We start from the raw sequence: 27,341 nt of genomic DNA, 5'->3' as shown, positions 1-27,341 counted from the left end.
CAAGATGTCACATTTATTTTAAAATGGATCACTTCATCTAGTCTCTTAATATTAATAATTTAAAGCAACTGGGCCCCAGAAATTATGAAGAAGGGCAAATAACAAAGTCCAGCCGAGACTAATGCTTCCGAGGAGGAAGAAAAGTCAGTATGTATTGAACCCTCAGACTCCCACCAAGCAAAAAGTAGCATGCGGTAATTGTGCAAGCGCAGGAACTCTTACCCACAAATTACTGTCACTGTGAAGATCTGAACATTCTAGGACTGGCTGGGCAGGGGTGAGAGGCCAGCGAGGACACAGAGGGCATTTAGTTCATAAACTTAAGAGTTTGGAAGCTGAGATGAAGGTGGAATGAGTGCAGTGCCTGCAATATTTCAATTTGGGAAAGCTACATGTACACCCCCACTCCACCCCCATTTCCCTGTGTTATGGAATCACCTTGAGACTGACTAGGGATGTGTCAGTGTGGGGGGGGGGGGGGGAAGGGGGGGGAGATAGAATGGGGAACCAGTGTCGTAGAGGCTCAGGTATACTGGGGAGAGCTGTCCTGGGTGGTGGGGTTCTAAGTAGTAACCTAGAACTATTCATCTAGCTCTACTGACATATCTAGCTCCAGCCTTTATTTTCCAGATGAAAAGAGTGAGGCACAATAAGGCAAGGCTCCAATCCACAAAGCGAATGTATCACAGAGCTGGAGCTAGGACCAGAATACAGGTCTCACAAATTCCAAAACTGACCTTCCCAGGACATAATGTGCAATTCAAATAAACAGAATAATGATCATGTCAGTGACGGGGCAAAAAGAACATACTAAGTAGTTCTGGCACAGATTCAGAGCATTCCTGGAGGCCATTATGGGTAATGTTCTCAGAGGTCTCAGCTATTAACAGCCAGGGTAGCTAATCCTCTGCCTAGATTCAAATTGTGTTTTTAATACAATTTAAGTTTTTCTGACTAGGTTGAAGGGAGTCCATATTAGCATTTCAGTCTTCTGTCTTCAACTGGAATCAAGTAAGGGCCATGCCAGGCTAATCCCTCAGTTTTACACCAAGAGAAAAGTGAGCAAGTGAGCGGCAGCCTGGGAGAAGCCATTCCTTGGATTGGTCCCTCATACAGCACAGGAAATTCTCAATGGGGTGGGGTGGGGCACATTTGGCAATGTCGGGAGGTCTTTTTGGGTGTCAGGACTAGGAAGAGTTACCAGTATTTAGTGGGCAGAAGTCAGGCCTTCTACAAGGCCCAGGACAGCCCACAGCAGAGTATGAGGCCCACATGTTAGTCTGAAATGGAGACCCCACCTCTAAAAGCAAGTCTGACAGCAGCAGGAAGTGGGGTTATGGGGTAGAGAGGTGGTGCTGAGGGAAAGAGCAGACTGGAGAACCTTTAGGTTCTTTGTGAAACAACAGACCCTACATGCGTAACACCTGTCTGTCAAGCACCATGATAAATGGCAAATTATTCCCTGTTTTAGTCTTACCCCATGTCAGAGCGACCTATAACTCTACCAGACGCTCTTTGGAATTTATAACACTTCCACAGCCAACAGGTTGTACTTTGCAAGGGCAAAAATTATTCCAATTGTCTCTCTGCAAGTCTTTCAAAGGCTGATTTTGTGGGGGCTCACTTATTTGTTGACTTAAGCTTTTTTTTTTTTATGCATCAGAAAGAGGAAAATAATTTGCCAACTTAAATCTTGGTTTTGCAGGAGATGGTATGCAAATAAGTATAAGCTTGCAACATTCAATTATTGTTAACTATAAATATACTTACTGGTTTATCATTTTCTGCTGGCAATTCAAACACACATCTAAGTTTTGAATCCATAAGGTCTTCCGGTTTTGCCTCCTTCCACTAAAACAATTTAAATTTAATAATCAGGATATTATAAAGCTGCTGGAAGAATAATTTTCTTCCTATAACTGACAATTTCGGAAAAATACTCTTAATGAGAAAGCCCTGATATATATCAAATAAAGAAATTAAGTCTGCTGAGATATCTATATTTTCAACATGACAAGATTAAATATAATAGCTTTCCTGAATATTTATTACACTACGCAAATCTCAGTCTTGCTGCCTAATTCCTCAAAGTCAACCAATGTCCCCCTGTTGCTAGTCTGTGGGAAGCACTTAGAAAAGAGAAGACCGGGGCTGATGGCTGGATCCATGCTGCCAACTACCAACAGGGCACATTAGCCAGCAAGCCTTCTCTGCTACTCTCCTCCTCCCTCTGTCTGTTGGTGAAGGTGGCTTCCTGGTTAAACCCTGTTCTGGGATGCTGCACTCCTGGTTTACTCTCCTCCTTTTGGAAGTGGAAGATAGGATTCGGGTGTTCTGAGAACTGCAGCCCAGTCCATCAAAGCTTACAATGCAGAGAAGGAACAGACTCCCCCAGCCCTGCCCAGGACCAAGAGGCAGGGGCAACTGGAGCAACACAGGTACTAAGAACCAAGAATGAAGACAACAGGGTGTGAACTGCCAATAAACCCTGGCAGTTTCTCTGTGGTGCAGCATGCCATTCACAGGACACCGAGGAGCATTTCACTCATGGGAAATCCACAGAAAGTCAGTGAAGATGTAACATCGATGTTCTGAGTCTGCTCCTGTGCAAACATGCACACATGTCAGAGCATCGGGCAGGACTATCATTGGATGCTAAGACCACTGGGAAGAGGACTGCTGCTGAGTCCAAGCACCAGTTTACTCAGCACATCACCGATTCCGTTATTGATCACAAGGGGCAAGTGTGCTTTGACCCCGCAGAGAGTTGGCCATCATCATTACAACCAAGTAATCAAACTTAGTGTCACCAACAGAGGGACAATCAGCATTAAATGCCTTCTGAAATGATACACACATGACATCACCTATGGAATATTCTTGCCACAAAACATTTGACCTGAATTTAGTCATGAGGAAACAACTGGACAAATCCAGAATGTGGGACATCAATTAACTGGCCTGGACTCTAAAAAATTCAAAGTCATGAAAAACTAAAAAGGTCCAGGCTACTCTACCAGACTAGAACCTAAGGCCTTTGGGGAACAACTGAAAAACACTTGTAGCGTGTGTTTCTCTGTTGGACAATATGATCCATGTTAACTCCTCGGCTGTGATAACAGTATGTGGCTGTATAGAAGACTGGCCTTATTCTGAAGCATTTAGGGGTGAAGTCTGCATCTTATCCTTAAGTGGTTCAGTAGAAAAGAAAGCTTATGATAAAAATGGAGCAGATGTGGCATATGTTAAATGGTGAATCTAGGTAAAGGTGATATGAGTGGTTAATGTACCATTTTTCCCCCCAATTTTCTGTATATCAAAATAAAAAGAAAGATATTTTAAAATAAATAAAATAGCACAAGGCTTCATTCATTAACAGTAGTGAGGTCAAGTATAACAAACTACAGGTAACTTTTCATTTTTGTATTTCCAAAAATTCTACAATGCACATTTCATATAAACATCTTTAAAACTGGTGCAAAAATTACCATGTGAGGAGGTGAAATTCACCTTGACTACAGAGAGTGCCGGACCTGTGACAGCAAATGAACAGAGCCAGGCACTGCCGGGTGCTCTCTGCACAGAGCACACTTCATCCCGTGACAACCCATCAACCAGGTCCTGGACCCCTGTTACAGGTGACCAAACCCTCAAGAGAGTTAATGAAATCGCCCAAGGCCAAGTGCTAGTAAGAGGGAGACCTCAGCTCCACACCCAAGCCCATGCTCTCTTTAGTAAGCTATGCAACAAAAGCCAAATAGGACATATTCTCAGATATTCCTTATTTCATATTTGCCATACATTTCCTTGATTATACAAATTAACACGAAATGACACAACGTGTTCTAGGAAGTAAAAGGGAAAGTAGCCTCAATAATTATTCTTATGCAAAGGAAGATGGCTCATTATCACTGATCTCTCTCAAGCCCCCAAATAGTGGTTTCTCCTCCATTTACAGCACCAAAGTTAAACACATGGAGATGGCCGGTTTACTTTTCCAAGACGAGTAGAAAAGGCTGTGTGGTGATTCTGAGACACAAAGGTGAGCTGTGTGAAACAGCCCGTAGTATCAAACTCTGAGAGAGAGAAAACCACAGGACAGTGTGAGTCAGCTAACTCAAACTTTGCAGGCCTTCCTTGGATGACTGCAGCTCTTGGTTCGGGTTGGCAGGCTGGAGTGATGGAAACATGGAGGCAATGTGCCTTTCTTTCCCCCTCTGTGAGGACCGGACACCTGTCCTGGGCAGTGCAATGGATGGTGAAGCTGCTCCGTATATTGTGATTCACACGCAGCACCAGAAGGCGTCCTCATTTATTTGAGTGTATAACAAGCTTACTTTGGAATTTCCATTATACCCTTTTCCAGCAAAATCAATAATATAGTATCATTTAATTTATGAAAATGAAGTCATCTTATTTTTACCAAAATTAGTTAAACATGCATTTAAGTAGAAAAAAAATGAAAGAACCTAAAGGAGCAAAAAAAAAAAAATCATGCTTACCAGGACCAAGCAGGGGGAGACAAACCTCTTAAGGGCAGAGGACATTTAGTATTCACCTTGCTCACATCCCCAAGTTAGGGGGGGGACGGGGGTGAAGGGGGGAAGTGGGAGAGACATGGTAATAAATGGGTGCCCTTTTCTGTAGGGCACAAGATAGGAGGAAAGGGAGAGAACCCACAAACCATTCAAGATACAATCCATCAGAACAAGGAATTGCTGAGGCAAACTGAGATACAAAAGTCAAAGAACAGTATTCTAGAGTTACATAAAACGTAAAAAAAAATCAAAGCTTTTAGAAAAACCATAAAGGCAGCCAGAGTAAAAACCTCCCTGGAAACAACATTCCCCTTTAAAACAATTCTAACGTATTGTGAACTGCATGCACCCACAATTCTGTCCCTAATCATTGAATACTAAAAAGTAAGAAGCATTCAGTACTTACTACTGCTTCCATATCAGAAGTGTCAGTTGGCGCAAACATAGACTGAACCATAAACTTGTGTTTACTTTTCTCATTGGGATCATAATCGAAAGGCTGTAACATCACTGAGAAAGAAAATATTTCATTAGGAGGGTCAGCACTTGGTTACCAGCAGCCATTTGTTAATACTTGTATTTTGGTTGTAAAGCAATTTACCCGTTCTCTCACTGAGTCTCATGATGCCCCAGGTGAAGTGAGCAGGGCAAGATGACCAGCATCTTCTCCACTTTCAGGGCTCAAACCTGAGGTCCAAAAAAGTGAGGTGACTTGCCCGAGGTCGAACAGCAGGGTGTGGCAGAGCTGGGACCCAGGTCTTCCGAATCCTAGTCCACTGATCGCACACCTGACAATAATGCCTCCTATAGCCCTCACAGAACAGGTAAACCAGGGAGAAACGCCACATGCTTGTTTGATCAAGAAAACACCCAAATAATCTCTTTAGGAACTAAAACAGAATAATCCAAGACATGTAAGAAATTGCTTTTGCTTTTCTCTGTCTTATTTCCCATAGCAAGATAATCAAGGTAATGTTTGAAATATAGTTTTGCCAATAAAACGTTGTAAGCTTTTCATCACAAGCAGCACACTCACAGCATGGATATGCCCCTTTTCTCCAAAGAGCCTTGAGGAATCTCACATAACAGCTCCCGTGGAGGGTCACACTCACCGCCCGCTGCTCTGCCTGGCTTCCTTAGGACCTACCGCTAAATGACGGCTGCTCTAAAATATGGTGGTTGCTACCAGGCTTTGGCTGCACCACACATCTAGCTATGTCTCTGAAACAAACACTGCCGCATGTGGGAGAAGACTACTGTGGCCCTGATGGTAGTAAGAGCTAACATGACGGAGAATTTCCCATAGTCAGAAACCAGGCTTGGATTTTCGGCTTATTATTATCCATGTAATCCTTAAGGGCAGGTACTGTTGCAAAGGTTATTTTGATGCCTATTTTCAGAGGACAAAACGGGAGCACGGTATGGTCACACATGGAGAAGTGAGCACTAAAGTGCAGGTGGTCTGCCTGTAGAGCCAACCTCACAGCAACCAGGAGGGTCTGGCCCCTGGTCCTCTGACAGGGCAGACTCTGTCCCCCTCCACCTGAGGAAGACTTCCACCTTTTCTCTGGGCATTCTTCAGTGTTCTCTTGCCTTGAACCCCATCTTACGGCTTCTTAGCCCTACCTCTGAAGCCCTGCAACCAACCACCCCCTGCAGCACATAAGGGGCAAGTGTCCTAAGACTGGGTTTACATATGAAGATGCTGGAGCTCAACAAAGTGAATTGGCTTGCTCAAGGTGACAACGTTAAGAAGACAAACAGCAAAGTGCAGCCCAGCATCTTCTGCCACACTGGTCACTGCAATATGAGACGGGTTCACCTGCACCCCAGGCCCACCACCACATGCTTCCCAGAACCACACAGGATGGAGGACAGAAATACAAAGATCCCCATTCATCTTTGGGTACAGGGGTCCTTTTTATCTTGGGGACAGAGAGAGTCTATTAAAACCTAACAAGACATCAATTTAAATGCTTTAGTGTACAGTTACCCAGGTAACTCTGCTACCCCCATCACATCCGAGTGCTCCACATGGAACCTTGCTGGGATAGTTCTTCAGGACAAAATTTAATACATGCGCAACCCTTTTTAAAATTCAGAGCTTGTATACACATGATACCAAGTCTAGCTACCAATAAAGATTAGTAAAATAAGGATGTTCAGCCTGAGTACCCAAGATCTGCAGAGAGAACTAAAGTCATTTCAAACACAGGGCCACTGCACTCGGAATGTACTCTTGCAGGTATCAGGGCAAGGTTTCCTCCTGGAAAAGACCTTGTCAGCAGCTCTGGACCAGGCACCACTGAGCGAGCCAGAGCTCTCCCAGAAAGACTTGGAACACCATGACACGCCGGCTTGACACTGAACCCACTAGCAGGTCAAAACCACAACCTCTTCTTCTGAAAGCTAAATAGTGTCCCCCGCATCCCCACCCTCAGGACAATAAGGAAGGAAATACAAGATAAACTAAAAACTCAATGGGATCTGTCTTGGACAGGAACTGTCGACCTCTTTTGAAGGTGGGCCAGTCTTCAAACTACTGTCAGATTAAAGTTCATTTTTAAAATTTGAAGAGAATTGGGTTTTATGCATTTCGGGTTTTGCTTGGCTGTGACAAAATCATGCTCCAGTATATTTCTGGATGGGAAAACTTTGTCCCACACTACACTTAGACTTCTAGCAGGGCACAGCTCTTGTAGCAGAAGCTGCCTCTTCCTTGAGATGGTTTTCCAACTGTGAAAGGCCCCTTCTCCTCCACTCCACCCTAGAGTTCTGAGGCTAAACCAGGATTACTGGTAAAGAGCCCAAAGACAAGAAGATGAGAGCAATAGGAAGACTGCTAATTTTCTCAGAAGCTGGCTCTTTAGTTCAAACTACACTAAGTCTTCCTTATAGAACTGATGGGTCCAAAGAACCTAAGACCTCCCTGCTTAAATAGCCCAGGAAGCTCTGCTGCTCCCTGTTCATCCTGCTCCCCCTTCCTCAAGGCATTGCAAGTGAGAGAACAGCCAAGAGACCTCTGCTCGGCTAGAACCAATGTTCTGAGAAAGAAAGGAACCTTCTCTAGCACCTGCTATGTACTAAGCCCACACAGGCCCACTTCATTAGTTCTACCATTTAATGCTCACAACAACTCGTTGAAGAAGCCCATGTCTTCATTCTCCAGATGAGGAGACAGGGCTTAGAAAGAACATATGGCCTCATTTGGGTCCCATGGCAGCATAAAAATGACAGAGCCAGTCAGTATTACACACTAGCTTTGCCTCCAGAGTCAGACTCCCACACCATAGGTTCCCAAAGTGTTATCCCACAGACCCCGAGGGTCCCCCGTTGGGTGACCCATTAAGTCATGATAATACAGGATATTGTGCGACTATTCTATTGTATTAACACTCAGTGATGTTGGCACAAAAGCCCTGGGGTAAAGTTGCTTGCCACCGAGCAGGAACCAGACAGTGCTGGTGTCTCTGTATCAGGCATTGCAGTAGACGAGTTTCACAGAAGAATGCCCCTGACGAAGACATGAATTAATTTTCTCACGCCCAGACCTGACAGTACATGGCAGCTCTTACACAGAAAGCACTGCTGCTCTCTGGGAAAAGCTCCTGTGCATCTGTCTGGTTGGGGATGTAAGACTTGAAAACGATGGTTATTCAGATCTGGGTATATGGCAGATGTTTTCTTGAAAAGGAACGAAAATCTAACCATTCAAGCAAAACAGCTTATAATAGTTGTGGTCAATGATAAAATCCAGGCAAAAATTAGAATCTTGGAAAATTTATATCTGTCACCAAGAGCTTCCCAGTTTCCCAAGTACTTAAGGTCTTTTCTATGAGATCAGTGGAAATAGTAATGAATGCGATTTCTTTGATGTTTATATAATAAAACTAGAGATCCTAGTGTTGTCGCGGAGGTGGGAGAGGCTTCCGCCACTGCTCCTGCGCTCTCCAGCCATGAGCCCGTCTTCTGACACACTGACCACCAGGGGGCAGCTCCTGTGTTGAGTTTCTGCCTCCTGGTGGTCAGTGCATGTTATAGCGACTGAATGCTCCGCCATTTAGTAGATTTGTATATTAGCCTTTTATTATATAGGATGTGTCAACATTTGGGAGGCCTATATAAACTCAGCTAACATAATCCTATCTAATAAAAGGGTAATATGCAAATTAACCATCACTCTGTCACAAATAAGGTGGCACCCAGTGCTCTCAGCCCCTTCAGAGTATCCCAGTCCCGGTGGGGGAGGAGAGGAAGGGAGGGAAGGGGATGGGTGCTGAGAGTGGGCAGCGTGAGTGGCCTGGCAGAATGCTTACTTCATAATCACAGTGACGAGGCAAGCGTTCCACTCCCAGCAGCGGATGGGCCTCTGGACCATGGAGAGCCTCTGGGCAGTGGGTACAGGGCAGCCAGGCCCCGCAGAGAGCTACTGGTGCATGGATTAGTGTGCAGGGCTACTAGTATTGCATAATCCAATCAGAGTGCAAGAGAGACCAATATGTTTTGGAGAAATAGTGGTTTCAGATTCCACACTACACTAAGTGATGTTTTAGTGCAGTATCAAAGAATAATGTTCACAATTATCTGAAAAGGCTATTAAAAATACTCTTCCCTTTTCCAACTACATATTCTATGGTAAAAAGTGGTTTTTCTGCCCTAATCGGTTTGGCTCAGTGGATAGAGCGGTGGCCTGCAAACTGAAGGATCCCAGGTTTGATTCCCGTCAAGGGCATGTACCTTGGTTGTGGGCACATACCCAGTAGGGGGTGTGCAGGAAGCAACTGATCAATGTCTCTCTCTCACTGATATTTCTATTCCTCTCCCTTCCTCTCTGTAAAAAATCATAAAAAATATGTATTTTTTTAAAGTTGTTTTCTTCATACACATTCATCAAAATAACATATTACAAGAGACTAACTACAAGAGCAGAGAGGAGAATCTGTCTTTCACTAAGCCAGACATTCAAAAGATTTGCAAAACACACCAGTCTTCTCACTATATTTTTATGTAATTAATATTAATGTGATTATAAAATGAATTAATACTTTTTAAACTTCTCAATTTAATTTACAATATGATAAATATTGACACAACTCTCAAACAAAAATGTTCTTGGGTTTTCCATTTTTAAGAATATAAAGGGGTTCTAAAACAAAAAAGTTTGAGCACCATAACTCTACACCAAGCTGCCTCACAGGTCTGCAGGAGGAAAATGGTCTGGTGGAATAGTGAAGACACTGGTAGCGGTCTAGTACCCTGCTTGGGAGAAATTGCAGTTAAAACAGAGAGCAGTTTCACACAAACTCAGCCTTGAGTTCTGGTACGGATCGAGACTCAGTGGTATCAGAAGGCACGTGTCCCTTACAGAAAGGGGATAGGGTTTCCTGCTCCTCTAACCCAACCACCTGTCTGTTCCACCTCTGCAGAGGGTGCCGTCTGAGATCCACTGATGCCTGTGGAACTTACAGATATTATCAGCACAACCCCAGGCTAGCATACCCTACCTGCCAGTCACCACAGTGTCGATCAGGAAGACCTGTGAGAGGGTATAACTATCATTTAGAGCTCTGTGTTAAAGAATGTACACGGGGTGTAATGGTGGTAAGCAATGATCACAAGGGAGCACTTCAGACAGCCAAGGTGGCAGGTCAAATACCCTTCTGCAAAGGCAGCTCTCATGAAAGAGGAGCACGGGTGCCCAGTGCACTGGGGAGGCTGGCCAGAGTTGAAAACTTCGCACTGCAGGAGAACTTACTGGAAGCTCCAGAGGTAAAGGTGCTATAACCCTTCCTCATGGCAATCACTTTCCTTTGGCCTTGAACAGCAAGTGGAAGAGAAGTTGTGTTCCACCAACCAGCTCTCCTTGCCTTCTATGCTCCCAAATCAGCAAGAAATATCCCGTTTCCCCGAAAATAAGACAGTGTCTTATATTAATTTTTGCTCCCAAAGATGTGCTAGGCCTTATTTTCAGGGGATGTCTTATTTTTCCATGTAGAAGAATAAGGTACACATTTATTGTTAAATGAAAATAAAGGAAATTTATTACCTGTATACGGTACGGTAGTACGGTAGTTGTCAACACAAACCAGACAAACTGAATCCTACAGTATCAAGAATTTACTCATTTATTCAATGACAATCATGTCATCATCTTCTGGAACATCATCATAACAATCCAATTCCTGAATTTCCTGGTGAATTTCTTGTGACTCCATTTCTTTCCGAATCAGTGGACCAAATCTTTCATGTTTAGCCTAGGGGGGGCCTTATTTTCAGGGGGATGCCTTCTATTTCACTCAGAAGGAAACCTGTAAGTAGGTCTTATTTTCGGAGGATGTCTTATTTTCGGGGAAACACGGTAGTAAAGAGGTCAGGTGGCCACTTAGACTTAGTGAAACTTCATGACCCCTGCTGTGCCTTAGTATACCCATCCTGCTCAACAAGGCCTCCAACTCTTGTCCAAAGTTTGAATTTCTCAGCCCCCATCATCTCATGTCACATTCAATTTGCTATACCCTATTAGCCAGAACTTTATGAGAACATGACAGAATAAATGCTGTTAATCGTTTGTTCTTTCAGCTCTGTACATGCAAATTGTGACAGAAATTATGTACTTTTACCCTGACAGGCTATAAAAGAGCCTCCCATTAACTTAATTTATTTCACTTGAATACCAGAGACACTGATGATAAAATCCTCTTAAATGAACCATCTATCCTACTTTTAAATGTATCTGCTGATACTACATTAAAAAGAAGCCTGTTACCAGGAGACAGCTTGGAGACCCGGTCACCACTCACCCACATTAACACTTTATGATATGATGTCTGCTGTACTACAGATTGCAACAGTGGGATCCTGTTAAGAAAAGGCCTTTGGGATCATAAAACATTGGATCAATAAGACCAGACCTTTTTCAAAAGAAAGAAATGCAGAATATATGCTACTTAATGCACAAGTTACACACATATCTCAGAGAAATGATGACTTGATTAAATGCAGCATTACAGCTTCCTATGAGAACCCAAGCACGTCACAGATCATTTTCATCTGCGCCACAATGGTAACAGCTAATGAATAAAAGTCTAACAAGCACCACAGCGTGCACTTTATTATTTTTTAATCTCAGAATCTTATCTTCAAAACGTCTCTTCTCATTTTACATGACCCATCTCAACTCAGGCCTCTACTGACATCTGGATTCTCCCCCTCAGAGATCTTTGCAGTTTCTCTCCCAACCAGGCTACCCTAGTTATACACCACTATAACCTCTACAAATGTTACCTCCCCCTAGACACCCGTCGCCACCATGATATTCCTCAGATCAAGATCTCCCATTGCGCAGACAAAGACAATCAATTCAACTCTTCAGTTTGGTTCTCCCCAGCAGGCCCCTGCCAACCCAACATGTGTGCACATTGTGTTGCCTCTACACCATACCCAAAGATTCTGTTATTACCAGTCAGTTTCCTCCTATCATTGACCCTGACTGGCATGTCCCCCTGCCTGACACACATCTCAATAAACCAACACTTTTCAGAGTTTAACACACTACTGACATTGGAAGGAAGGGTCGCAAGCTTCAGCATGCATTAGAACCACCTGGACTGCTTGCTGGCAGGACCCCACCTCCAAAGTTTCTGATTCAACAGGTCTGGAGCAGGACTGGGAATATGCATTTCTAACAAGTTCCCAGCAGATGCTAACTCTGCTGGTCCAGGGAACCACACCTGGAGAACAAAGGCCACACAGCACCTCCTGACACTGCAGCTCCTGCTGGAATGCCACCTCACAACCTCATTCCCACAGCAGACTTCATTCTTTAAGTGGACACTGTTTGATGCTCAGACGCCTAAGCTCCTTCCTACAGGTCTGCCTTTCCTACTTAGTCAGACCAAGCACAGGACTTTATGTTTTGATGTTTACAAGCTGGGTAGTAATCTGCATTTTCCACTGGTTCATGGAGGTGCACCATTTTCCATTCAACTTTCTAAGCACTCCTCTAATGTGGCTCCCTCTGGAAACCTCCTTAGGGAGCACAAAGACCTTCAATCTGCCAGCTTCTGCTCTCTCCTACTACCTGGAGCTGCTCACTATCCTACCCACTGTCCAAGGCACAGTTTCCAGTCTCCTGGTCACCAATGTTCCTTTTCTATATATCAAAAGACAGTTCTTTACCGAACTGCACACTGTAATAATGAAGTCACTGCTGCATTGTTTTAAAGTAATCAGAGACAAACCATAGCTCATGATCAGCTTAAGATAACTAGTGTTACCACAATGAGGCAATATAATTCTAGCCAAAAGTGAAGCTGCTCAACATTTTGGTTACAATGTGTATCCTATCATGAGTAAATTTATTATTTCCTTTAGGATTCTCAAAAATTTGAAAACATCACTACGTTCCTCTCTGCCTATCCAGGGACCCATGGATGGAACTATGAGTCTAGCAGGTAAATAATTAATTTATCTATTTATAAATAAGTTAACACTGAATTGTCTTTGTGTCCTTTCTAGTTCAAGCTAGCCTGTCTTAGATAATCAACTTCTCATAGTCTAATTTATTTGTGCAGAGATGAATACAAATGTGCCAGTATCACTGGAAAATAACACGTGCCGTATGAAGGCGCTGGTCAGAGAACAAGCCTCACTCCTTTTTTATAAATATTTTTTAAATATATATCTTTCCCAAACCTCCAGCATATTTCCTGTCTCCCATAACACTGTACAGTAGACTACAACAGCCTCTCCCTGGTCACTCCTGCACTGTGAGCATGAGCACCCACTGAGCCCTCTCTTAGTTAAACCTATAAACCAGGTCTCTTACAACGGTCAAGTGGAACGTGAAGAACGGTCTGCCTGATGCTTAAGTCCAGGCTCCTCTGTTATTTACGAACTCTCCCTACTTGCTCTCTGTAGTGCTCCTTCCAGCCCCCACTGTGGCTGCCTCTCATAGCCTCTTTCCATTCACTCTGAACTGTCAATTCTTCATAAGAAACTTAAATATTACAGTAAACTTTAAAAAAAATATTTAAAAGCACAATCAGGCTGAATTTTTGTTGGTAATTTCCTTTTTTTAAAAAATCTAGAATCTCTTGTGAGTGAGAAAGATTAAAGATACCTTTTACATATGAATGTGAGTTGTTCTTATCTAAGAGTAATAAACCTGGTTCATGAAAACCATTTATAAAATGTTTCTTTTATCAGAGACTTCAATTCCAAAACAAATGAGCAAACGAACAAGAACATGGCTTGTGAAGATGTCCAAACTCCACAAATGTAGCTCCCCTGTATCAGCATGAGACAGACAACCTTGACTTCTTCCTCTGGGGCAGTGCAATTGCACTCTGGTGCTGGTCCGCTACAAGCTGCAGCCAAGGTTGGCTGATCCAGGGCAAGCCAACAGCTCCATCACGCTGAGTCAGCAAATTCTTAAAAGGATTAATTACCAATTGTGATGCTACCCAATTTCATTAATTGACCAATGTTTCCATCCAAGAAGAGCTGCTGACATTCACTGTCTGTCCTCAGGATTTTACTGGAAGAACATTATGCTTTAAATGTGATTGATATAAATGTTGAAAAGAGCTATCTGTCAGGAATGAATAGTGCTTCTGAATTCTTTGAATTATAATTTAAACGACATATTCAGTAAGTACGAGATTTGTGTGTGTTTGTCTCTCATCCATTTCCAGTTCCCAGGGTACACTTAGTAACGTGTATCTGTACCTAAATACTGGTATCATTAATGATTCTTCCCAGTGCCCCTCCTAACACAGAGAGATTTTGCATTTCTAATTTGCTTGGTACACAGGCAACCAATGTGCATAACTGAACTGCAAATGGAAGTCTGCTTGCTACTTTAGTGAAATTAGAATTCAGTGAAGGTTATAAAAATATTAAACTTAATATCATATTACAGGAAGCGTAAGTATTTTTGATGGGCCCATAATTTTACCACTTCACCTGCTGTATCCGCTGGCAAACATGGTTTGGAATATTAATGGAAAACTCCCTCATTATTAAACTGCAGTATTAAAAAAATCCACAACCACTAACAGCTTACCACAAAGACATTTTCAGAAATTATCTACCTTAAAAATATTTTCCCATTAGACAGTTCAGAAAACAGATTTAATTTTGTAAAGCTAGAACAAATGAGAAGGCCCCCCACTGCTTCAAACACTTCATTAATTCAAAAAGTTCTATTTTCCTTGCATTTAAAATCTCAGGGGCGAGGGGGGGGATCCAAATCCTCTTAGCCGATCTCCATTTAAATGTGCCTATCTTGCTGAGGTCCAGAGTTGAATTCAAAACTATCTCTAGTAGATGGTGTGTATCAGAGAATAAGGGGCCAAAATCATGGTCTTCTGGTCAATTAATGGAAACAGCAAAACAACTGCCACCCTCCTGCCCCCTTTATAATGCCTCATCCAACAGGCCTGGGCCCCTGCAGGGACTACTGTAAGAATGAAATGAGATGAGTACCTCTGTAAAGTGTAAATGAAAGGATTCAAATCAGAGGCCCATGTGGACAGCTCCAAAACACCCCTTGGGGTGCCCCCACATTTTTACCTACTGGCACAAAAAGTTTAGATTATGCCTATATCCATCCATATCTTTACCACTTAAGTTTATAAAACAAAGTTGGTGGATTTTTTAAGTGATTTGCCATCTTTTAAAGAAAATAGCAGAAAAGGTCAGAATCTGGACTTCTGAATAAAAAAGTAAGGTCCCTTAAATATTGGTTTTCTAACAGCTGAGAAAAGCCTCACAGGTTGTGTCTGAAAACATCTGACAGCTAGAAATTCTTGCTCCCACATCACAACCTGGTTCGAGTCTTCAAAACCTCAGTCTCTCTGGCCAGCTCCATGCTCTGTGCTCTGTCTCCCTGCCCGCTCCCCTCCAGGAGGGACTTACACTCTTCCCTAACAGCTGCACACCCCACAGTGTTTCAGACGAGGGAGACAAGACCTCTTCAGGTATGCATGGTAGGCATGGCAGTCCTGGCAATATTTTAAATTGATTCAATGGCCACCTTTCTATAGATTTTATCTGAAAATTTACTAGAAGCTTTTTACTATAAAACAAATGAAGAATACAGAAAGGAGAAAAATACAAATTTCTTACTGAAATAAGAAAAAGTCCAAAAATTAATTAAATGAAATTAGTTTATTTCTTTAAAAAAAAAAGCAATTCAAGAATGTACAATTCACCTTCAACAACAAACTAGCCAGTTTACATAAAGGCTAGTGGATTCCCTCTCTTGTCCCATGCCCACAGTTAAGGCAGCATGGTAAATATTCTGTAAGGCAGATACTACTCTCCATGTTACAAATGAGAAAACCGCAACCTAGAGAGGTTGATTGATTGACCAGAGATCAAGCTACAAGTTACACAGCAGAACTGGGCTTGCTATTCAGGTTTCCAGACCTCAAATCTTTGAGTAGAGCAGGTGAGACCAAGCTTGGCTACACATGCACCTGGGAGAAGGGAAGGTTGGCCTTTGGATGTTTCTTGAGGATGTTTTCTCCCCCATATTGGCCAAGATGTCATTGTGTAGCTGCATTCAGGATCCTTGGAAAAGTGCAGTGCTTTTATCTCAAGACATGAATATCTGATTAATGATACAGTAGCCCCTCAGCACATAAAATTGCAGTAAACGGGTGTCAGCCTCTGGTTGCAACATGTGAGGCGGTCCTGGAAATGCACCGACATCTGACTTCACCCACTGGCACCCAATAACTGAGATAAATACACATCAAACAAAAAGCAAGGAGCCCTTTTCCATGTGCAAACATAATCCTTCCCATCTAGAAGGAAAGCTTGCAGACACACAGATAATTATTCAATTGCTTTTCACCAAGAACATCACATGCTGAGAAACAGGGCCCTATATATTTGGTATTCACCTGTAAGTGGGACCTTCCCCTAAAACTGTAGAGGCAACTTAGAGCCACTGATCAGGAACTAAGACACCTGGCTTCAAATACCAGCTCTGCCACTAACCACCCAGGGACTCTAGATCAGCGGTCGCCAACCTTTCGGACATCCCACCAGTTGGCAACCACTGCACTAGATGACCATGCAAGTGATCTGCCAAAGGAAGGCCACATCCATAATGTCTTGGTCTTCCTTAAGCAGGTAATCATAAATCAAAACAAATGCCCAGGATTGGTAATTATTTTAAAAAACATTTCTATGATGGAGAGGGATGGATCTTTCTGAAACACACACACACACACACACACACACACACACTTTTAACATCAGAAAGAACATCTACACTGTACAACTGCCTGCTGAGTCTATTTTATTCAGAAAACCACGTTGCTGCTCCCACAGTTACTGTGAAAACTGGTAATTCTCATCTACTGACAATTTTGCTCAAATTTGATATGGGCACAGAAATTGAGGAAAAAAGTCAATGAAAAAAGGGAATGAAAGATTAGGCTGCCCTTAAATTCAACGGAAAAAATGGAAACTCGTGTGTTTTTAAACCTGTGGAACCAACCAAGACTACAGAAACACCAACACCCTGGGCCACATCCATTCTCCAGGGTGCTACAGTTCAGAGAGCTAGGGCTTTAGAGCTAGACAGAATAATCCACACCCTTCTGTTACTTGTTAGTTTCCTGAGTTTACAGCTAGCAGTGTCTGACTTGGAGATGACCATGCACTCCTCACAGGGCAGAGAACAGAAGTTAGAGGAGATAATGTGTGTGCAGGCCCAGAGTTTTGGAAAACCCCAGTAAATGTGGGCTCCTACTCTCCTGACTTCTCCTAGATAATAATAAGCTGACTCAAGAGTCCAGATCAGGCTTTGCAGCCTCGGAGAGAAACGCACAGGGGGACAGGTGGTGTGGGCGCACCATAATGAGAGAGACCGATGGATGCAGGGAATAAGAGCTGCAGAAATGATCAGATAATGAAACACCTCATATCTTTCCAAAGAAGTGAATCATTTTCTTTCAGGTGTCAAGTGAATAGCCAAATGCATCATAATCAAAATCTGTCATGGAAAAAGCCAGCCAGGTACCATTTCCAACAAGTAGTGGCCTCTAATGATGCAGAGCCTGCTGTGGCTCTGTCTCCTAAGATACTCAAAGGATAAACACACAAGCCCACACAGCTCCTCACAAACACAAAAGCATCCTTGGATCAGAAGTTCTAATGAGCTAAAAGTTTATTCCATTTCTAAAATACATTAAAGTCAAACCCATCACTTCTATCCCCTTAATTCTGAAATTCAATTTTCAATTAGGGCACTTTACCAGCATCTTTTCAAAAGTTAGACTTTGGAAAATATATGCCCTCTCAGACAGAGGGGAAAAACCCATCAGACAGGAACAAAACTCACACCCTGGAATATATTCCAATTTCCTTAGCCCTGTCTCCCTTAGCTTTTCACAATCAGTAAAGTGCAGTTACCAGTCATTGGAAATGACATGAGCTTAATGTCAGAAATCATTTAGCTTAAATAAGAAAATAACTCCATTTAGCTTTCTCCCACAAAGTAAAATTAAGTTTGTTTGGCCCTTTTTTATTTATTGCCGAAGGGCAAATTTCAAGGGAGTGAAAATCAAACTCATTCTGAAGTCTGAAGTTACCACTGCAATTTTGCTCTAAGCATTGAGGCGCAAAGGCTGTAAGCATTAAACTAAAGAGGCATTAATAATGGAAAAACAATAAGTGAGACGGACCCACTAAGCTTGGAGGGTTGAGGGGAGAAATCTTATTTTGCTGCATTGCAAATACAACCTTTAAGAAATCCCACTGGCTCCAGGGGGCCTCTTTAGTCCACCCTTTCAGCCTCCAATCTCAGCACTTACCAGATACATTAATCGCAGCCCCTGCATCAATGATCCCACTGTTGGGCCTCACGCAGTACCTACGTGGCGCCGTGGTCTTCACTTTGAAACACACGTTTCGGTCTGTTGGGTTGCCAAGCTTTAGGTTGGTGGTGACAACATCAGTGAAGGGACCTACAGAAGGAGAGAGAGAGACTGATTGGGGATCTCAGGAGGAACGTCTAGAAGACTGATTTAGAGTCTGAGGTTGGGAGGGATAATAGAATATGGTTAAGGGAAGATGTGAGATCCAAAACTATCTCACTATCATAAGTAACAAATGAACTGAGGTTAATGCATTAACAGTAGCAGGTAAAATTCACATGTTCTCACCTTGCCACCAGGCATCTAGTGAGCATTCTAACATCCTTCACGACATTATGATTATTGCTGTTTTACAAATGAGAAAACTGAGGCTTGGGAAGACATATTACTTGTCTATGTTTTAACACTAGTTAGTCGTAATTAGGCGCTACAACCAAACAGCCTGACTCCAAGGCCAGCTCTTAACCTATGTTGAATACTGATTTCCACAATAACAAGAGAAAAGCTAAAGGGGAGAGTGTAAAGGGCCAGACCTGTGCACAGTGATGGTCAATGGTAGAGTGACAAAGTGGCAGATGTAAGAAAGGCTTTGAGGTGTTAGTGGCCTATAAACAATACAGTGGTACTGCCCTTAGACTCCATGATATCTGAGCTACAGCAAGTTCATAGTCCTGCTGAAACATCACATTCAGTTTTAACTACCCAGGCTACTGGGAAGATTGAAAGAAAGCTCAGTGCCCTAAGGGTATATTTTATTATTATTTATTCATTTTCTACTTTATTAGATTTTTTAATTAAAAAAGTAAAACATGCTTCTTAAAACAAGTCAAACAATAAAAGATGTATAAAGAGGAAGTTAATAAGCTTTCCCTTGTCCCCTGAGGTAACAATATGGGAGATCTTCCACATCATCTATGCTCATACAAACAGTGCATGCAGGGAGAGAACATTAACAAAAATGGCATCATACTATTAACACTACTCTGAAACTTGCTTTTTTCCCATTTACCAATATACCATGGACATATGACCACTGGGTTTAAGAAGTTAGGTGGGAAGTTTGCACTATGAGACTCTTAGGTCCTTTTCAAATTTATATCTTTTCACCATGTAAATCAATAACATCGCCTGTGTTTCCTCTAGGCAAGCTCTTTACAAGGATATAGGAGATAGGGTGGGAAGGTGTGTGTGGGTAGGTATGATAAACTAACGAATACATAATGATGCTTTGTCAGATGTTCTCTAAGAAGACCGAACCAACAAAGACACTTAAATCTATGACTTGACAGCTTTTTAATGAGACTATAAGCTATCTCTGGCACCATGCCAGCCATCTAGGAAAGATGTGTGCGTGTGTGTGTGTGTGTGTGTGTACATATAGACAGATATACAGAGATTCCTTCACCAGAGGAGAAACTACCTCATAGATTACCACTAGCAAAATTAAAATCTCAGGCTGCTTTCTCTGCATTAGAGGTGCTCAGGGTATGAAAATTAACCTGGTATGGGCTCAACTTAAATATAAATTAAGAAATCAATAATGATAGAAAGGAAAAAAGGAAGAGAAACTCAATTCCAAAATTAAATAAACTACAGTTGGTTCTACTATAAAGCTTATTTTGAAACCGTGAATTTGTTACAATGTGATTGATGTGCATATTAGGGGGACAATCTGAGCATAAAATGAATTCCACATTTGCTTATGCGTGATTTTGTCTGCAAGAAACGCTGGATGAACACAGAAAATTGCACCCTGCTGAACCATGTCACAGAGAAATACACTCCTCGGACACATCTCAACCTCTACCCATGCCTCAGGCCACCTTCTGGATTAGGAGCCACGCCCATCACACCTGGTGTTCCCACAGTCCCCTAGATAGCAAGTGACCCTCCTTCCTCAGATGCCCACTTCCATGGGTAAACATCAGCTCTTTTTAGGTAAAGTGCCGTACTTAACTATAATATTTCTATATTTCCTACCATTTAATGTGTGTAAAACTGTGCTACTGCTTTTATTAGTTTCCTGTGTGTGGTTTTTACTGTGTTATTTGCAGAGGATGGTGATTTTTAAGGATGCATGTGTCATTAAAATAGAACCAACTTGCCCTGACTAGTGTGGGTCAGTGGTTAGAGCGTCAGCTTGCACACCAGAGGGTCTTGGGTTCCATTCCCAACAAGAACAAGTACCTGGGTTGCAGGTTCGATCCCCAACCCTGATTGGGGTTAGAGTATGTGTAGGAGGCAATCTCTCTCTCTCCCTCCTTTCCCCTCTCTCTTTCTCTCCCTCCCTCCCTTTTTCCTTTTCTCCCCCCCTCTCTCCCTTTTCCTCCCCCCCCCCCCTTACCCTTCCTCGCCCTCTCTCTAAAAACAGAGAAAATGTCCTCTGGTGAGGATTAAAAAAAAGAACCAACTCTATTACTGGTTGTTTTGGGGTTACTTATACTGAATGCTATTCTCATTTCATGGTCAATGACACTTCCAACAATGAAATGCCTGAAGAGAAGTTGTTTGTTTGTTTACCTTTCCATTAAGTGCTGCCTTCAGCCCTCCCTCTGGGAGTCAGGCTGAAGGCCATGAGAGGGAGGCATTGGGTAAACGCAGTTGTGGCCAGATGTGCAAAAAGCGGAGTCCTTGATAGTGCATCTGACCTACTGACTCCAGCCCAAACAACCCTCTCTCTACACTCTAAGCCATCTCCTTATCTATATATAGAAATATATAGAATAGAGAAATATGCTAATTAACCAGGATGCTGTAAGGGTGGACTGGACAGGAGGAGGTTGCCCGGAAGCTGAGTGGCAGGGGCCTCCACGCGCCTGTGCTGGGGGAGGGCCTGATCAGCAGCAGCCATGGCTGCTATGGGGCCTGGAGAGCGAGGCAGGGCCGGGCCGGCACCTGGAGGGTAGCGCCGTGCAATTTCAAATAAGCGTTGGGCTCTTAGTTGCAAAATAAATGCTTACACAGGAGGGCAGATACCCTGTGGCCCAAGAGGATTCTCAACTACCAGGAAGAAAGCCAGATACTGACAGCACTCCATCCTTGTATTAAGTTCTTGGCATTAAGGGAGGAACAGGACACATGGTGCTGAGGCAGTGTTTGGGGATTATAGAGGCAGTGGCTCTCTGTGACTTTACCCTTCACCACTCTCCAGAACCTGCAATCTGACTCACAGTGAAGATGGAGAAAGTCTGAGCTCCTGTGAAGTCCTCTCTACTTGCTACAGGTGGAGATCACTTCAGCAATGATGAAAGAAAAAAAGAATAGCTGAACACAACTCTAGTTTTCTGGGATCAAAGAAAACAAACACATGCATTCGTGCCAAAACGACACACAAACCTATATAGGCACTATCACCCCTCCTCCCGTTCCCTGGCCCTCACTTAAGAACCACCAATCACAAGAACTCCATAGGCACAGCTCCAGCTCAAGGAGCCCCACAATGCTGGGGTAAGAAGAGAAAAAGAGACAAAAATGTGTGTTTACACAAAGACTCACCTAAAAAGGGATATGCTTGCAAATGTAAAGCCTGGGGATAAAAAAAGTATTTACTTGACCATTTGAAGGTGAGTGATAAACTACCATGTCTTAAAGCTCTCCAGACATAAGCTTAAAGTTATGAGTTTCAACAAAATTCTGCCTCAGATCAAATGCCAAGAATTCATAATTGCCTACAAACAGAACAAAAGAAACAAGATTTTTCTAAGGTGCCTTAGAGTAAGTATACTGAGAGCAAAACAAAGGCATGCTAGCAAGATTATGATGAAATTAAGAACACTTACTTGCTTTCAACTCAATTTCTAGTGTCTCCTCCTCACCTTACTTCATGAAGTTGGGGAGCCTAAATTTTTAAAGTATATTTAAGTCCTTACTTCACATATCGGAGGCATGTCCTGCCACTTTAAGCAAGATGACATATAATGAAACCAATTTTTGCCACAGGTTAATTGATATAAACAAGAGCTCCATTCCTGAGGCATCTCATCAACATTATATCGAAACTACCTTGAACAAAACAATGTTAATTGAAGGCCTGCTGTATTTGTTTATCCCTTACATTGACCTTTTCTTCCAAGGTACTCCACAAAAAAATAAACCAATTGTAACTGTAAACACTAAACTGCTTTGGAAATCACCTCAGTTAATCTATTATACAGCAATCTCAATAGTGTTTCAACCTGTATGCATCACATAAGTAGTAGTCTAAATTATTAAAAGACAATATTTGTAGTAAAAGCAGGATAAAATAAATATCCCAGATTTCTCTTCAATACTCAATCCTATTAGGGATTTCTTGGGCTTACATAGGTAATAATTTGTAAAAATCTGGAGGGAAATATACTGAAAATATATGCAAGTGAACAACATCACTGGTAAAATAGCAAAGTCTCATGAGTAAAACTCAAGACATTTTATAAAAAACAGGTCAACCCTTCTCGCCCCACCACTGGCAATTTACTCTTAAGAATTTTATTGAAAATAAATTCTATTCAATTTGAGTAATTATAGGAAATAAACCATGTTAGTGTTCTCCTTTTCTCCTGTATTAATGAATTAGAATACACAAAAACCTCAATAAAAATGATGTAAAGGCTTATGAACATCACTCAGATTTTTACTAGTCACTTTCATTTCATAAAACTGCCATTTCCATTAAAGCATTATGTAAAAAATGGGATTTTACTATACCAACATGCATATTTATCACCTATGAATTTACACATTGCTTATAAAGTACAGAGTCAATTTTACAAATGAAATCTCCTTTCAAAATTAGGCTTTTTTTCTTTTAAGAGATAAAAAGATGATTAGGTATCTTTTGAACCCCAGCACATACTTTCAATCATTTTTCTTTCTAATCTTCTATTCCTTATTTCAGATAATGTTTATACAACACTAGGAACTAAGAAACTAAAATGTGAAATGGGAAGTCAAAAAATGAAACAACATGATTTTGGAAGAAACTAGGACTATTGCTTACATTTTAATTTTTCTTCTCTTTAACAACTGGACTAATCTTCTTTTTATTAGGCATGTTCACCTGTCAAAATTCTTGAGTTTGATAGATGCTCATGAATAGCATTAACTAACTTGAGTTTGAATTCCTGGACATGATCTGAAAGGTTATTTAGATAAAGCTAAGCACAGTATAAATTACAGCAGGTTCTCAACACTGTTTCATTATAACGCCTTAAGAACTTAGCTCTTGCTCATAACAATTAGGTCATTATACATCATTTCACTTAAAAGTCACAAAACCATTCAACTTATTGTATTTCCTACACCTAGCCTTGAGTTATTATCATTTTAAATTATTTTAAGACAATAAGAGATCTAGAACTGACCTTAGAAAGGAAACAACATACAATGACAGCAGTAATATGCATCACATTAAAAATGAAAAGAGGAACAGTCAATTTTTCAGTCTTGCTTGTAAAAATGGAGTCTTAGAATTACAAAGTGCTGGTTTAAAGGTCAAGGAAAGAAGGTCACCATCCAGCAAACTTCTCAACAGTAAGAGTTCAGGTTCCAGATAGTGAAAATTTTAGTAAAAATGCAAGATAGCCCTAACTGGTTTGGCTCAATGGATAGAGCATCAGCCTGCGGACTGAAAGGTCCCAAGTTCAATTCCAGTCAAGGGCATGTACCTTGGTTGCAGGCACATCCCCAGTAGGAGGTGTGCAGGAGGCAGCTGATCAATGTTTCTGACTCTCTATCCCTCTCCCTTCCTCTGTATAATAAAAAATAAAAATATTTTTTAAATGGCAAGATAAACTTAACAACCAGGAAATATAAAAGTATTCCATCAAATCTTTAAACATGTCATGGTCTCTACATTGGTAAGTATTTTTCTATAACTGTTCATTCAGACCCAAGCAGAAGGAGACTATAACAAAGCTCTTGAGTTCAGGTCCCAGCAATCATAAAAGGTACCAGTGAAAGTTCTAAGTGAACTCAAAACTCATTCTTGGCCTTATCTGGGTAACCTAAAACATATCATATCACCACATTTGTAAATAACAGGACAGAATTTTATTTTTACTCAGCAATTCAACTAGAAAGATATATATGTGTGTGTGTGTGTGTGTGTGTGTGTGTGTGTGTGTGTATGAAACACAAAACCATAAAACTCATAGAAAATAGCACACAAATTCTAAATAAACTTGGATTTGGCGATTACTTTTCAGATACAACACCAAAGGAAGGCACAATCCATGAAAGAAATAATTGATAAGCTTTACTTCATTAAAATTAAAAACATCTCTTTATAATGGATACTGCCAAGAGAATGAGAATATAAGCAAACCATAGACTGAGAGAAGAAATTTGCAAAAGACATATTTTTTTTTTTTGGGGGGGGGGACACATATTTGATAAAGAACTATCATCCAAAATATACAAAAAAAACTCTTAAAACTCAACAATAACAAATAGTCCAATTTAAAAATAGGCAAATGATCTGAACAGACACCTCACCAAAGATAAACAGATAGGAAATAAAACATACAGATGGAAAAAATATACAAATGAAAGATGGTTAACATATCATTAGAAAGTTGCAAATAAAAACAGCAATGAAACAACGAGATACCAATATACAATTAGAATAGCCAAATCACACTGGTCAGTGTTGCTCAGTTGCTTGGAGCAACGTCACATGCACCAAAAGGTGGTAAACTGGATTCCTAGTCAGGGCACATATCCAGGTTTTGGGTTCAACCCCTGGTTAGGGCAAATGTGGGAAGCAACTAATGTTTTTCTTTCACAATGAGGTGTGTGTGTGTGTGTGTGTGTCTCTCTCTTCCTTCCTCCCTCTAATCAATAATAATAATAATCCTATTTAATAAAAGCCTAATATGCAAACTGTTGCCTCAACCATGAGTTCGACCAGGGGGTGGGCCAGGTGACCCCACTCCAACCAGCACTAATTTTGTACACTGGGTCTCTAGAAATAAAATAAAAAGAATAGCCAAAATCTAAAACACTGAACATTAAGCCCTGGCAAGGATGTGGAACAGGAGCTCTCATCCATTGTAGGTGAACATGCAAAATGGTACAGACACTTTGGAAGACAGTTTGACTATTTCTTTACAAAAACACAGACTCTTACCATTCAATCCAGCAATCAATCTCACTCCTTGATATTTACCCAAAAGAGATGAAAACACATGTCCACACAAAAACCTGCACATGAATGTTTATAGCAACTTTATTCATATTACCTAAACATGGAAGCAACCAAGATGTCCTTTAGTACATGAATGGATAAACTGCGGTACATTGAAACAATGAAATATCATTAAGCACTAAAATAAGCTACCATGTTCAGACTTGAGGAATATTAAATGCATATTACTAAATTTAAAAAGCCAATCTGAAAAAGGCTACATCCTGTACAATTACAATTATATAATGTTCTAGAAAAGGCAGAGTTGAGAGGAGAGGAAGGAATAAATAGATAGGCAGTGAATCTATTCTGCATGATACTATAATGTCAAAACTCACAGAATGTATGACAGCAATACTGAACCCTAATGGAGACTAGGAATTTTGGATTATAATGATGTGTCAATGCAGGTTTAACTATTGTAACAAATACATCAGTCTAGTGCTAGATGGTGACAGTGCATGTGTGGAGCCAGGGGCATATAGAAATTCTCTATACTTTCTACTGGGTCTTGTTGTGAACCTAAAACTGCTATTAAAAGAAACTTTTTTTTTTAAGAGGAAGAAAAAAGTATCTGGCCTTCATATTAGTTATATTTTGGTAGCACCCCCAACATTTTAAATATATATATATATATATATATATATATATATATATATATATATATATAATGCATATAAATGAATAAATAAAATATATAAAATGAATAAAGATGCTTTGTTTTGCAAAGATATTTTCTCTTTTTTTAGAGTTCATTAAATTCTGGTGTTAGAAACAATACCCTTCCTTTGTAATATGTTTCCTGATGCAGCTACAGTATTTTAAAACTCAAAACTATATGCGTTACCAAATACATTATATAGCAATTTGATATATAATCTATCGGGTCTCAGCTTTCCAGATATAAACTTAAAGTTATTATCTCCACAACAGTATTTTTTTTTCATTCTGCATAAAAAGAGCTGTATTTTATACTCTTGCAAACAAAATTTAGGTACAATATCTCTCCTTTCTTCAAGCCTTCCAAAAAACAAGTTAACCATATTTCACTTCAACTCTGAAAAGATTACCTTCTGAGAAGGTAATAATCTGTCTCCAGAAGCCTAGGGCTGATGATGGATTTTGTTAAGACAATAAAATTATGCTTGAGGTTTCAATACAGTAGGTTCTGTGCACGGGGAAAGTATATTAAAATGGGGGAAATGGACAGTATAAAGTAAAATCTGTTGAATATCTTATAAATGTTTTTAAAATTTATCCTTTGGCAGTCTATTTTCATTAAAGGTATCCTACTGCTTCCCGCTTTCCCTACCTATCTGCAATGCACCAACCCTCACATTATCTCTTTTCTTGTTTATATAAGTACTAGAAGCCCAGCATGCCAAATTGCACGGACCCACCCACACATGCCCGCCCACTCACCGGCCACCAGCCTTGCTGTGATCAAAGCCTGTGGGCCGTGCCACACAAGACCCCAGACCTCAGACCCACCACGCCAGGAGACCCATCAATGCACCTCCTGGTGACCGGTTGTTATGGCATTACAGACATATATAGATTCCCCTTACAGATAGAATCTCCATGAACACAGATACTTTTCTGTCCCTCTTGTTCAATACAGATGATCAGTATCCAGAACACTACCAAACAAAGAGCAAGTGCTCAGTAAATTGGCTGAATTAATGAAGGATGGCCATGCCATCCTTCTCTTTTGAGCAATGGTTTTCTTCCTGCATGCATCCT

General features: G+C 41.1%; 1 protein-coding gene across 2 annotated transcripts in view; it reads right to left on the bottom strand.

Annotated features, from left to right (window-relative positions):
* The window catches only part of VAPB (VAMP associated protein B and C), a 63,750-nt gene that overhangs the window by 4,205 nt on the left and 32,204 nt on the right, over positions 1 to 27,341 (bottom strand). Inside the window, exons 2-4 of one of the 2 annotated variants that reach the window (XM_036420187.2) lie at positions 18,371 to 18,523; positions 4,945 to 5,048; positions 1,771 to 1,851 (exon numbers count right to left, since the gene is read on the bottom strand). In XM_036420187.2, the coding sequence (XP_036276080.1) occupies positions 1,771 to 1,851; positions 4,945 to 5,048; positions 18,371 to 18,523 (338 nt within the window). The remainder of the gene's footprint in view (positions 1 to 1,770; positions 1,852 to 4,944; positions 5,049 to 18,370; positions 18,524 to 27,341) is intronic. The other variant, XM_045575076.1, reaches the window with a different exon arrangement.

Source organism: Pipistrellus kuhlii, unplaced genomic scaffold, assembly GCF_014108245.1.
Source record: "Pipistrellus kuhlii isolate mPipKuh1 unplaced genomic scaffold, mPipKuh1.p scaffold_m20_p_63, whole genome shotgun sequence".
NCBI classification, from domain to species: domain Eukaryota; kingdom Metazoa; phylum Chordata; class Mammalia; order Chiroptera; family Vespertilionidae; genus Pipistrellus; species Pipistrellus kuhlii.
The sequence above is the reverse complement of the archived record's forward strand: the minus strand, read 5'-3'. Positions and strand labels throughout refer to the sequence as shown.